We start from the raw sequence: 14064 nt of genomic DNA on the forward strand, positions 1-14064 counted from the left end.
GAACAACTGGATCACTTCTTTCCCTATTATCAATCATTGATTCCACATCTCTCTCTCTCTCTCTCTCTCTCTCTCTCTCTTGTGTTAAGTCAGTAAAGTCACAACTCGATTCCTTCATGCAATGTGATGCCACGACGATGACCTGAGGTGGAGCAGCAGTTGATAAGATGCGATGAGACGATGCCATGGAGGAAGGAACTGAGGGGTGAGGGTTGATGCTGCTGGGCTGGAGTTTGGAGTGAGGGCCAAGAAGAGTGGCAGATGAGGAAATAAAGAATCGATGATGAATTGTGAAGATGTCTTAGCATTTTTTTGTTTTTTTTCAGCACTTTCTTTTTGCCTAAAAAGAGTCTAGATCTTTCTTAATTTATTATTATTATTATTTTTAATTAATTCTTATTTAAATATCTCCCCCCATTATTATTATTATTATTATTATTATTATTATTATTATATTTCCCTCTCTCTTTTCTTAACACCCGTTTAGTATTGAGTTTCAGAGTAATCTAGAACCTGAAATTATTTTTCTAAATAAAAATATCATTCTAGATGCTATTAAAAAAAAATAGTTTAGAAAAAATTATTTTATTATTTTAGTGTTTTAGTGGTTAAAATTAATTAAATTTAATTTTTAACTATTTTTTAACACTTTCTAACTAATATATTTAAAAAAATAATTTTTCCAACAACCGTTTCAACAGTAATGCCAAATAGGTTCTTAGACTTACTAGAGTATGCTAGTCTTTCCGTCAAATTTCAACGCTTATTGTATTATAAATGTTATTATTCAAGCTAATACAAGGGTGTGGGCGTTACAAAGTTGGTAAAGTTGGTTTGATAATATGTGGTTTATAACAATATCCGATTTGACAAGATCTTGGTTACATACCCAATATTTCTTAAATTTACCGATATGTGTTGGTGGTTACAGATGGAACCTTAGTGGAAAACCAGCTAGTTTAATTATATTAGTCAATGTCTCTGGAATTTTGCTCATAAAAAGATAATGTAAATAATTTTCCAAACGTAATAAGGTTGGCACCACCTTGGTTCCCTTTGTAGTATTCTTCTCTTTGCTTATTTGTTACAAAAAGAATAATATTAAAATTTCATGTTGTGAAGTGAAAATAATAATAATAATAATAATAATACTTGTTTGTTCTCTCTCTCTCTCTCTCTCTCTCACACACACACACACACACTTTTGAAGGGATGTTCACTTATAGAAAGTCCAGGAGATGAAGATTCATCATCAAATATGGGCGAATCAATAGATCCAGATGCAGATGCTGAGGTGGAAGAAAAGGGACGGGTGAAAATGGGGGATAGTGAGCATCTGTAGAGCCCTGTTAAGGAGAAGCATGAGGAGGCAGAGGAAGACGATGATGAAGAGGAAGAGGAGGAGAATGAGATAGAGATTCAAAAGAAAGGGTAGGTTGAAATGTCAGATCAATCAGAGTTTGCTGATAGATCAGGAGAGAAGCCTAGTCAACAATCTCAGCCTGGACTAGCAGGGAATGCAGGTGCAGTGGACCAAATGCATATCGAGAAGGGACATGCAATAGGGCAACATGAGGAAGAAACTCAAAAAGTTCAGCAAAATAAGAATAAGGTAATTCCCTTAATAAATTTAATGTGATGTTTATGTGTGGGCTTGTAAACCAAGTTTGTCATTAGACATTTTCTCAATAAAATAATATTAATTCATCCATGTCACCATGCCACATTGGAAGATGTACACACACCTTTGGAGACCTATTAACAAGATTGCTAAAATTGAAATCAATCCTAAATGTTAAGGGCAAAATTGATAAAATCAAAAATATTTAAAATTGATAATTTGATATTCTTTTCCCCCAATTTTACAGCAGGCATAACATTATTTCTCGTGCAAAAAATGCTCACAATACATTTCTATGATGTTAGGTTTTTTATCTGGTACACTGACTCCATTATTTTACACGGTTACAGGAATCACAAGAAGGAGAGCAGAAGGCTATAATGTTTCAGAAGTTCCATTCTGAAAATCCTTTGCTTCTAAATGTGTGCAGAACTCTCTTCCCTGGCAACCATAAATATGTCTGGAGTGGACCTCGCGCACTGGTTCAGCGTGAAGGTTCCCGTCGTAGAAGTTGTATTGATGCTGCTATTGAAATTTTGATGAAGTAGGTACGTTTTGATTACTTCAGATTGCCCCTACAAAGGATCTGAATCAATCTTATGCTTCGCCTGGATCAAATATAATGTTATAGTGTGGCATGTTTGACATAAATGCTTGCACACAAATGGAATGTCTGGTAGTTGGTGGCTCTTCTCATCTGAGAATGGTAATTTGCTTTGGTATGGTCTTGATTTACAATCCCTAGTCAGCATTTGTTGTGACCTTTTGGGTATGTGGGAAGATACACTGGTATTTCTTGTTGTGAATACACTTGGTAACTGTAATGATTTAATATTGAGCTAAGATTTTTTAGTGTGTTATTGCAGGAAACAATCACTCGTAAAACTGTAAATAGTTGATCCTTTTTATTTCCACACATCTATTTCTTTTCATTTCTAAATGAACAGCAGCATTTAAGGTGGAAGCCTAGGAAATTATGTTCAGGGACATTGGGTTTCTGAGGGTGTCAAGCACAAAATCCTAACAATCTCCCACAAGGATTAATTTAAAAATATGGTAGAAGCCTTCATGCGCTGAAACCAAAGTTACAATTGCGAACATTCCAAGCTTGGTTAGATTTTGTTTTTTTTTTTCTAGAATAGACACTTGTCTATCGGCTTGCAGGCCCACATGGCGAAGTAAAAAAAAGGGGGTTAACTTGGGAAGCTGGAAGAAGGGATAAAAGGGCATTTTGATCAAGTAATAGACGTAATTCAAGTCACTATCCATTAATATTAATCTTCTAGAGATAGCACAAGGGCCTCAAGACAATGAAATCACATCTTCACTCGGTGATTAGCAGAAAGAGTTGATAAGCAAAACTCAAATGGCAACTTTGCCTTGGGGGTTAGATCATCAGATCGTGTTGGCTATAGGACCCTTGACGTTCAGCAATAGAAGGCAGCCTCCCGTGGGGCTAATCGAAATACTAGACTAAGCCGATTGCGGGCTTAAGCCAATGGAAAACACACCAACGCAGGTTTAGTGTAAAAAACCAATGACAAAACAACATGTAATCTACAACAAAACGAAAAGAGAAGATATTTGCAGCCCAATCCAGAAGTAGGGAGGGAGTGTCCCACACCCTGGGTCGGAGAAGAGCCTTCCCTTGCCTAGGAAGGGCACGGGAAAGCCTGGAACGACTGAGACAAGCAAGGACTTGGACTCGAGAAGGAGCAACACACACAAAGAAATCCTCTCTCTGAAAAACTAGAGAAACAAATACCCTCCAGTCCCGCGATGGTATTGTCCTGAATCAAAATAACATTAGCATTATTTTTCTAAATTCTTCCACTTACTTGTTTAATACAACCAGGGTAAATAAGCACGTCGTTTGGTGCGTAATTTTCATCTCATTTTAAGTAGTTCTTACTTTTTTGCTATGCTTTTAGACATAAATTAAATCTCAAAAATTTTTAAAATAATGTCAGACGTTCAAAATAGTTTTAAAATATATAAAAATAATTTTAAAGCAATTATTAAAATAAAATTTAAAATTTGAAATATAAATTTTGGACAAATTTCATTAAATTTTTATAATTTTAATGCGTCTACATACATCATTGAAAAATGCTCACTAAAAAGAAAAATGGTTAGCAACCAACTGAATTGGTTGCAAAACCATTAAAAGTGATTGCTAATTACTTTAGTAACCGATTTAGTCGATTACAATGAGACTGGTATTAATTAATTTATATAAATAAATTGGCAAATGATTTTAGAATTGGTTGCTAATTTTTTAAAAATTGGTGGTATCTCTCCCTCTAAATTTAGCAATTGATTCGTAAATTCATTGGGAAAAAAAAATGGATTTTCGAAAAAATAGATGATATTTTTGCCTCTAAATTTAGCAATCAATTCACAATCGGTTGCAAAAACAGTTACTAAATTGATTTTAGTTGGTTACAGAAATCAGTTGCTAATAGCAATCGATTGCGAATCGGTTGCAAATTATAGAGCCAATTAAAAAAAGACTACAATTTAGCTATCGATTCAGAATCGGTTGCTAACTATGTAATGGCAATCAATTGCCAATTGATGCCTTGGGCCCTGACAAGCAGGACAATGTTCATTCTCAAATGAGGAATAATTTCCATAGAAGCAATTAGGCTGTATGAATTTCCCAAATCAGTAGTTGGCCATTTTCTCATTTTTCTGTTTTCTAAACACGTAGGTAATTTACATTTTATTCTAAACATGACCTTCCTACAGTTGGTTTCAATTTTCTATTACAGGGGACGCAAATTCAATCTTGAATCAAAGTTCAGTAATAAGCATTGAAAATTTTGGTGCTCTCATTCAGGAGAAAGAACTCAATCTAACACTGGGATCAAGTGCATTTTTTGACGGCACCAGATAATGGCTTGTTGGGTTGTTTGAACCTTGAAAGGTCTGTTTTGTTGAGACTATTTAGGTTGACACCGTGGTTGTGTTCTGTGTTGTATTTAGCAGTGTTTGTATAGTAATTGTATTTACAACTGTGCAGTCGCGGAGGATTGCACCTTTTTCCATGTAATTTTGTTAATATATAATTCCAATTTACATGAGTTTGTGGACTAAATGCTAATCGTTTCATGTTGTCCATTAGAAATATGTTCCTTCCTAGAAGAATATTATGGTGTTTCTGGCCATCTTCATCCTCTTTCTTTTTTTCATTCTTCCTTTACTTCTTCATTTGTTCATAAATTTCTTGTATCAGACTTTTTAGTTTACCCAAATATTCATCTCTAATATTATTTTGCTCTCTGTAGCTTGTTCAAAGTCACTTGCACAAGGCCCTTCTTGGATAATTTTTATAATTCATCTTGAATTTTGTTCTATATTTCACTTTCGTCTCTTAATTTTAATTTATTAATAAAAAAATCCTTAAAGATTAATTTTGTTTCACTAAAATTCCTTTAACCTGTTATATAAACCTAAGATAGTAGGTTTTTAAAATGAAAAAAATGAAATTATCTTTTTACACCTTATCCTTTCACATTCAACTAAAAAAAAAAATCAGCCATTTCAAAAATTACTTGGACTTTATTATAAAAATATCAATACCATCATAATGATTTATTTTCTTTAAAATAAGAGAATTTATCCATCAATGAAAAGTACTGAAACTATATTTATAGATATCATATACTATAGTTTAGAGTACATTTTTAATTTAAAAATTTACTATACTGAAACTATATTTATAGATATCATATACTATAGTTTAGAGTAAATTTTTAATTTAAAAATTCACTATTACATATTAGAGGAATTTTCTTAAACAAAATTAAAATTTAAGAATTTTTTAATAAAAAATTTAAAATTAAAAAACAAAAATAAAATATGGGGCAAAATTCAAATACAACTATAAAAATTACCCCTTAAACGTACTTTGTTGACTAAATGCTAGTCATTCCTTTTTGTCCATTAGTAATATGTTCCTTCCTAGAAGAATATTATGGTGTTTCTGGCCATCTTCATCCTCTTTCTTTTTTTCATTCTTCCTTTATTTCTTCATTTGTTCATAAATTTCTTGTATCAGACTAGATTACCCAAATATTCATCTCTAGTATTTTGCTTTCTCTACCTTCTTCAAACTCAGTTATCATGGCTTCTACATCTTCATCAGCCCCTCCCTGCAAGTACGATGTTTTTATTAGTTTTAGAGGCAAAGATACCCGTTATGGTATTCTCTCCCATCTCTTTGAAGCTTTGCAGCGAAAGCAAATCAATGCCTTCTTGGATGAAGAACTTCGTAAAGGAGAAGAGATCTCACCAGCTCTCTTGAAAATAATCCAAGAATCCAGTGTCTCAATAGTCATTTTCTCTGAAAATTATGCAGATTCTGCATGGTGCTTGGATGAGCTTGTTGAGATACTTAAATGCAGGGAAGAATCAGGACAAATAGTCCTACCAGTTTTTTACAAAGTAGATCCCACTGAGGTTCAAGACCTGACAGGGAATTTCGGGAAGGCACTTGCTATGCATGGAGAAAAAGGCAATTCACAGAAGGTGGACAGCTGGAAGCGTGCTTTGATGGAAGTAAGCAACTTTGCAGGATGGGATTTACAGGAAATCAAGTAAGTATATTACTTTTTAATTACTCTTTACTGTAGTTTTTCTAGTTTTCAATTTAAGGGAAGGGAATCAAAATTTAGAAATTTTTAACCGAGTACATTAATCTTAACACAAAGCACCAATTCAAACATAGACAGCACTTATACGGAAAACATAGTAATTATATATTACTGTTTACTTAGAAGTGTAAGTCTACCATTACTTACTAGTGTTTGTTGTTCACATGTGACTAGATATGAGGCCAAATTGGTTGAGGGAATTGTCAATGATGTTCTGAAAAAATTTAGTGATATGTCTAAAGGTGATGATTCTTATGATCTCAACTTGATTGGAATTAAACTGCGTGTGGAAGAAGTGGAACGGTTGTTAAATGAGAAGCAGATTGTTGGAATTTGGGGGATGGGAGGCATTGGTAAAACAACTATTGCACAAGAAGTACTTCATCGAAACAAGAATAAATTTGATGGTCATTGTTTCGTTGAAAATGTTAGGAAAACAATGACAAAGCAATCATCAAATTCAGTGCGAGTCAAAATCATTCAACAATTATTAAGGGACAAACATGTAGACAGTTTGAATTATTCTACTAGGAGAAGGCTTAAGAGTAAGAAGGTATTGATTGTTTTTGATGATGTAGAGGATCGAAACCATTTAAAAGATTTAGCAGGAGAGTGTGATTTGTATGGTGAGGGAAGTAGAATCATCATAACTAGTAGAAATTCACTTGGTTTATCAGAAGAAGGCATATATGAGGTTGAGAAGTTAATTGATTCTCAAGGTCTGGAACTCTTTAGCTTACATGCCTTCGAGCAAAATCGTCCCAAGGAAGAATATAAGGAGCTATCAAAGAAGGCCACAATCTATGCTGGAGGCAATCCACTAGCTCTTAAAGTTTTGGGATCTCATTTATTTCGTAGGACGATAGAAGAATGGGAAAGCGAATTGGAAAAATTGAAAGGCAAATCTCTTAAAAAAATTGAAGATGTTTTGAAAAGAAGTTATGATGGGCTAGAAAAGAATGAACATGAAATATTTCTTGACATTGCATGTTTCTTCAAAGGTGAAAATAAAGATCATGTCAAGAGAAAATTAAAAGCATTTGGTTTCTATCCAGAAAGTGGAATACCTCGTCTAATTGAGAAGTCTCTGATAACTATTTCAAACAATAGGGTAGATATGCATGACTTGCTAGAGCAAATGGGCAAGGATATTGTTAATGAGGAATGCAAACAGCCTGGCGGACGCAGCAGGTTGTGGTATTATGAAGATATTGATCATGTATTGACAACAGAGACGGTAAGGACCAAATTAATCAATGAAGCTTTGATCATTATCATATTTGAATTTTGTAAGAATTGTAGATCTCGTGACGAGTTAAGTATTAATCAATAATCCTTTTTGCTGTTATTTTACTAGGGAACCGAAAATGTTGAGGCCATATCGTTTTGGCCGGGTGAGAGAGGTATTTTGAAGCTAAGTGCCACGGCCTTTGCGAAGATGTGCAATCTTAGATTCATCGAAGTATGTGCAATGCCGAACAAAGTGCTCCTTCCTGAGAACTTTGAATTTTGTGCACAAGCACTAAGATGTCTTTACTGGGATTATTATCCTCTGGAATCTTTGCCATTAAATTTTTGGCCAAAGAATCTTGTAGAACTTCACATGCCTTCTAGCAATCTCATACAACTGTGGAATGGAGGAGATAAGGTACAATTTATATATTTTAGCTATATTTTATAAAGTTAATTTATATCTTCTAATTTATTGATATTTTTCTATTTAATTACAGCCTCTTGGAAGTTTTAAATTGATGGACATTATCGACTCGTAACTTTGATCAGATTAGGACTTGTCAAGTATTGCCCCAAATCTCGAGTTTTTATATTTAAATGGCTGTAAGAGTTTGGTTAAAATTCCCTCTCTTCAAAATCTAAGTAATCTTGTAGAACTTCGAATGCGTGGGAGCAAACTCATACAACTGTGGAATGGAGGAGATAAGGTACAGTTTATAAATTTTAGATACATTTTATAGAAGTTAATTTGTATCTTCTAATTTATTGATATTTTTCTATTTAATTACAGCCTCTTGGAAGTTTGAAATTGATGGACCTTAGCGACTCTTGTAACCTGATCAGGATTCCGGACTTGTCAAGTATTGCCCCAAATCTCGAGTTTTTATATTTAAATGGCTGTAAGAGTTTGGTTGAAATTCCCTCTCTTCAAAATCTAAGTAATCTTGTAGAACTTCGAATGCGTGGGAGCAAACTCATACAACTGTGGAATGGAGGAGATAAGGTACAGTTTATAAATTTTAGATACATTTTATAGAAGTTAATTTGTATCTTCTAATTTATTGATATTTTTCTATTTAATTACAGCCTCTTGGAAATTTGAAATTAATGGACCTCAGCTACTCTAATGACCTGATCAGGATTCCGAACCTGTCTAGTATTGCCCCAAATCTCGAGTTTCTATATTTGAAAGGATGTTGGAGTTTGGTTGAAATTCCCTCTCTTCAAAATCTGAGCAAGCTTACTGAACTTTATTTAACTGGATCCAATAAAATCAAAGATTGTCCAGAGATTCCGTGTCAACTTGTCATATTGTCCTTGGATCGGTGTACAGCACTCGAGAGTCTTCCAAGCAGCATTGGCAATTTGAAACGTCTTGAAGAACTTCATCTAGCTGAATGTTCAAGACTCATGACTATTCCAAGCAGCATAGGCGAGTTGAAATGTCTTGAAAAGTTATTTCTCCCGAATTGCTCAAATTTAGCAAGTCTTCCTGAAAGCATCAAACAACTTTCGAAGTTGAAACGACTTAATTTAAGAAGTTGCGAGAGACTTAAAAGTTTACCAGGGCTTCCATCATGCTTAGAATTATTACGTGCAAATGATTGCCGCTCTCTGGAATCTGCATCAATTTCTTTCAATTTCTTAGAACATGATGATGAAAATGAAGAAGCGGATAGAAGTGAACATGAAAATGAAGAAGCACATAAAAGTGAATCAAGATTGCAAATTTCTTAATTTTAGTAGTTGCGTCAAATTGAATAAGAAAGTAATGGAGGATGTTTTTGAAGCGCACTGTTGGGTCGAAAGTTACATTATTGATGGCAGGAGGTGAAGTGCCAGAAAGGATGAGGTATAAGAATAAAGGATCCTCGCTTTCCTTCAAACTTGACCTTCGTCACTTAATTGCCTTCTCTTTCTGCGTTGTTCTTCGTCCCAGCCGTTTTATTCATTTTCCTCGATTTGAAGTGGATTTCATATGGGAATCTGGAAATAGGCGGGAACGTAATGCGTTCAACTTATATAGCGATAAGGTCGTTGCGAATTGGAATGCAGGTCCGTATAGTTCGGACTCATCACACATGTTGCTTTCATTCAATGGATTGAGGACACGTTTTGATGAAGAGTTTTTCGTTAAGGCCTCATTTTGCTTCATCGATAACCATCTCTGGCCGGAAATTATGGAGTGTGGGGTCCATCCTATATATCGTAGAGATAAAAGGAGAAGCAGAAATGAAAAGCATCAAGATGACTAGGAATGCCAATCACTTCTTCAAATATTGGAAGACAAAACTATAAGACTAGTTTTCGAGAGTGAACTTGCAGAAACTCACCATTTTCGTGTATCTCCATTTGCAAAGTCGTAGGCTTATTGTTCTTTTTAGTGTGTAGAGATTTCTCTCGATTTTCATAGAAATTGAAGTCATCTAACAATGAGGTCTTAGCTGAATAACTCTTAAATATATTCAGCATTTCCAAACCTTGCTAAAGTCCAATCCGCAAATTATTATAACAAATCGTGTCAATCCAACCTTTAATATATTCAACAAGAACAGAGGCCACCATGCACAAGTTTCTATTCTAGCAGCATCTTTTGCCAGATATATTGAAATATCAAGCCTAAATTGTATAGTACAACCACTGAAAATAACAGAAAAATGGCAACATACTCTGCTAAGTTGAGTTTTTAATGCAGGGGAACCATATGCACAGCATATTGCAGAAGACTTCCACAAATAGAAGCTGTTGTGTAAGAGAACAGGTCTTTTCTCAAAACCACGAACTTCAAAAATAGAGAGTAGTTTTTTTTTTTTTTTTTTTTTTTGAGGTTAACATGAACTTAAAAATATTTCTGCTCCATTCCCAACATGACAAGGTCAGGTATAACAAATATTCATTGTAAAGCAGTACTACCATGAAGTAAACACAATTTTCGACAATCAATATGTATTTAGTTCTAGCCATATTTCTTAAAATATAATATAACAAATTAGAAGATGTAAATGTAGAGCAGACTGGTTTTCACAACGGAAACATCAGAAGACAATTGAGTTCTAAAGCAAAGGAGATACCTCTTGAGTGTCTCTGCTATAAGTTACAGGCCGCCTACCATTATTTTCAAGATCTCTGTTCTGCTTCACAGAATGCTGCATCTAACTTCTTATTGCCATTTGGAGTGCTTGCCCATACATCATATTTAATGCTCTTATGAATGTCATCTTTCATTGTAAGATTTGATAACATAGAACTTAGCATCTGCGTACTTAGTTTCAAAATCTGGTTTGTTATACTGATCTCTTTGTACAGTGATTCCCAAGTCTTCCTTGACAGCAGTCTCCAGAGAAGGAAATTTGTTAGAGCCCCTAGGACCAGAAGTTAGTTCATTTGAGGTTTCAAAATCACTGTTTTTATAGAATCTGTCTCCAGATTTATTTCTATCATTTCCATTCCATATCCTTCCGTTCTGTCTATAGTTCATAGGACAATTATGCGGGAATGGACCATGTTTTTGGATAGAAAAAGGAGGCAAATTTCCTACAGGATGGTATCCTTTCGAGAGACCTGCTGAGAAATCAGAACCCAATGCAGACACCTGTAACAAAAAAAGTTAAATCAGCAAAAACACTCAAAACTCAAGACTAGTGATGACCAACAAGCACAACAAACTTCAAAATCAATTCTTTTTGGGAAAGTTTAAAGATATAGACATAAAAAGTAAGAATATTTCATACCTTGTTTAAAGGTCTGATTGCTTGTGTATTTGTAGACTTAGAGGATTTGCCAGCAGTATTGTCGTTAGACTTCATAGAGTTAAAACCACTGGACTTGGCAAAAGTAGAAGCTGATCCATATTTTCCATTTTGAGAACCAGTATTGCCATTTGAGACATCACTAAAATATACTGAATCCCATGAATAGCAAGGCATGGCTTCTGATCCATAGAAAACAGGATGTGGAAGGTATCCAGGTGAAGAAAAATATGCTTGTTGACCAACACTTTGCCCATCTACCCCAACCACTGCCCCAGAAGCATATGGATTATAGCCAGGTAAATAATAGACTAGTGATCCATTGTCTGATTGCATCCCTGATGTGATCAACCGATACACTAGTATCAATTATCAACAAGACACAATTATACAAAACTACCCTTATCAGCCAAGCAGAACGAGACATAGTTTTGCCTAATTTTTGCAAATAGAAATGAAAGTATACGTCAGAAGAACATACCATATGAGATCCATCTGCTTGAAAATAACCATGATCATCCAATTGTGTGAAGGATCCATTATACTCTGCAACAAAGAGTAAGTTTAAGAAATAATATACCATAAATTAATCTAATTCTCAAATTATAAACTTCAGAGCTGCAAATCAAACTGAAAAAAAAAAAATCTTTAATTGAAGCAAAGTAAAGTAACTTAATATTTTCAAAATTATCATGCTTGAAGACGTGCTAAAGTATTATCTTTTCATTTTTCAAATGATTGCACCATTAGCCTAAAAAATGATTCTGACTATATGGAAGTCAACTAAGAAATATGAGTACTTAATCACAAGGCCGATTAACATCATCCTATGCAATACATTGAGGAGTATATTACCAAACATCTCAAGTCTCAACTTTACTGAAAACCTATTATATGAGTACTTTTAACTAAGATTATGGCATTCCATTTAATTGACTTTATCACAACTCCAAAAGATTATATATAAGAAGAATATATAACCATCTCAATATCCCACCTGGGTAGTAATAATTGTAACTACTAGTTGGTGGATTGTAAATACCAAGGTCTCCAACAGACTCTTGGTCAGTCTCCCCTTTGATACCAGAATTACCATCTACTTCACCTTTGGTATTAGAAGTAGCATCCCGTGAAAAGCAACTGAATGATGTTGAGCCACATGGTAATCCATCTTTTCCAGAAGCCTGAAAACAAAGACATACAAAGGAAAATAAGATAATAAAAAGATAATCTTGTTCTACTAAGCATTAAGTAAGTTTGTTCTTAAAATAACCATCTAATCTTGTTCTACTAAGCATTAAGTTTGTTGTTAAAATAACCATCTACCATGCACAGAATAAATTTGTGCAATGTGGATGCCTAGAGATACACATACAGAGCCACAAAAATCTAAGATCCAAAAAATTTAAATAAAACACTAGCAATCCTTTTAAACAAGAAGAATGGATCTCATGGTACTCACACAAATAGATCATATTCTTGAACTTATGTTATAATGACCAAAAACATATTTCCTTGACCTTTTAGTGTTTTATAATTCTCAGTAATCCAATGCATACCATACACCAAACCGCAAAGTGAAAGTTGGCACAACTACAAGAAAGATAGGAATCCACAATAAATTAAAACCAAGCCTTTTCACCTTCATAACGCCATTTTTCCAAGCAATTATGCACAAGGAAGAAAACAAAAGCAACATAGATTAATATGACATACCACATCACACCCAGCCAATTTCCTAATGGACTCCGACTTCAATCCTGTAGGAACAGATTCAGCTGCATTATATAGTTAAGAATACAATACTTATTCAATTAGCCAACAAATCATGGAGTTGCCAACAATATCTACACCATTAGACAGTCAATACAGAATTTTTCTTTTTTTTTTTTTTCCACAGGACAAAGCCAATACACAATTTTAGCAGCAAGAGGAAGGAATGAAAGGGGCGAAAGGGGCATAAATCAAACAAGCCAAACAATTTACTTTCCATAAAATCAAAATCTTGATCATCCACGATAATTATTACCCATCTTCAATATAAAATGAACAACCCAGATTTTTTTTTCCCATTTTCAGTTAAAAAAAAGTTAACACAAATGAAATTAAAAAACAGAACCCATAATAGCTTTATATTTAAAAAGTTGGGGGGCGTGGGGGGGGTGTGGGGTGGGGTTGGGGAAGGAGGGGGAAGAAGAGGAGGAGGGGGAAAGGGGAAAAGAAACCCAATAAGAGAGGATACGTTTCTCAAGTTCTGTTCCAGCGGCAATGGTCGATCGATAAAAGCCCAAGTTAACACGTGCAAACAGAGAGACAAAATAAATAGCAAAAGTGTTAGTCAAAGTCAAAGCACCAGTACTTGTATACCAAAAGTCTTAGGATTTAGCATTGTATTTTGATGGGTGAAATTATTTTTTTTTAATAAAAATATTATTTTAAATAATATTAAAAAATTATTTAAAAAAATTATTTTATTATTTTTATATTTTTATAATTAAAATAAATTAAATTTAATTTTTAATTATTTTTTAATATTTTATAATTAATATATTTTAAAAATAACTTTTTTAATAATAATTTTAGTAACAATATCAACCCAACCTAATTCAACCCCTGTCGATAAAACAAAATATTTATTCTTATAAAAATTGAATTTTATTGTTTTCCTTTTAATAATAAAATTAAAAAAAATCTCATCTTCAAAAGCAAAAACGCTGGTTGCACGCTATCCAGTGTGCACCAGGCACACGTTGGCAACTTACAGAGAACGGGAAAAAAAGAGATTCAGATTCCTCTTATTATT

At 33.9% G+C, this 14064-nt stretch overlaps 5 protein-coding genes across 5 annotated transcripts; 4 read left to right on the top strand and 1 right to left on the bottom strand.

Moving 5' to 3' along the window:
- The first annotated feature begins 1007 nt into the window (after nucleotides 1-1007).
- LOC131172565 (uncharacterized) lies at nucleotides 1008-2481 on the top strand. Its single transcript, XM_058133648.1, has 3 exons — nucleotides 1008-1034; nucleotides 1211-1612; nucleotides 1972-2481. The coding sequence occupies exons 2-3, from the start codon at nucleotides 1442-1444 to the stop codon at nucleotides 2167-2169; spliced, it is 369 nt and encodes a 122-aa protein (XP_057989631.1). The 5' UTR covers nucleotides 1008-1034; nucleotides 1211-1441; the 3' UTR covers nucleotides 2170-2481.
- Nucleotides 2482-5659: 3178 nt separating this feature from the next.
- LOC131172714 (disease resistance protein RUN1-like) lies at nucleotides 5660-7612 on the top strand. The gene is made up of 2 exons (XM_058134231.1): nucleotides 5660-6222; nucleotides 6454-7612. The coding sequence occupies exons 1-2, from the start codon at nucleotides 5750-5752 to the stop codon at nucleotides 7610-7612; spliced, it is 1632 nt and encodes a 543-aa protein (XP_057990214.1). The 5' UTR covers nucleotides 5660-5749.
- A 39-nt stretch (nucleotides 7613-7651) lies between these two features.
- LOC131172564 (disease resistance protein RML1B-like) lies at nucleotides 7652-8617 on the top strand. The gene is made up of 2 exons (XM_058133647.1): nucleotides 7652-7927; nucleotides 8303-8617. Exons 1-2 carry the CDS (start codon nucleotides 7718-7720, stop codon nucleotides 8546-8548), a joined length of 456 nt encoding a protein of 151 aa, XP_057989630.1. The 5' UTR covers nucleotides 7652-7717; the 3' UTR covers nucleotides 8549-8617.
- On the top strand, nucleotides 8550-9249 carry LOC131172715 (disease resistance protein TAO1-like; the record flags this gene model as incomplete). Its single annotated transcript, XM_058134232.1, has 2 exons — nucleotide 8550; nucleotides 8594-9249. Coding segments are annotated over 2 exons (657 nt in total), but the record flags the coding sequence as incomplete, so codon positions are not given.
- Nucleotides 9250-10726: 1477 nt separating this feature from the next.
- LOC131172716 (YTH domain-containing protein ECT4-like) lies at nucleotides 10727-13294 on the bottom strand. The gene is made up of 6 exons (XM_058134233.1): nucleotides 13291-13294; nucleotides 12978-13039; nucleotides 12259-12445; nucleotides 11739-11807; nucleotides 11244-11620; nucleotides 10727-11104 (listed from the first exon to the last, which is right to left on the bottom strand). The coding sequence occupies exons 1-6, from the start codon at nucleotides 13292-13294 to the stop codon at nucleotides 10727-10729; spliced, it is 1077 nt and encodes a 358-aa protein (XP_057990216.1).
- Between the last annotated feature and the right edge of the window lie 770 nt (nucleotides 13295-14064).

Source organism: Hevea brasiliensis, chromosome 14 (assembly GCF_030052815.1).
Source record: "Hevea brasiliensis isolate MT/VB/25A 57/8 chromosome 14, ASM3005281v1, whole genome shotgun sequence".
In the NCBI taxonomy this organism is placed as follows: domain Eukaryota; kingdom Viridiplantae; phylum Streptophyta; class Magnoliopsida; order Malpighiales; family Euphorbiaceae; genus Hevea; species Hevea brasiliensis.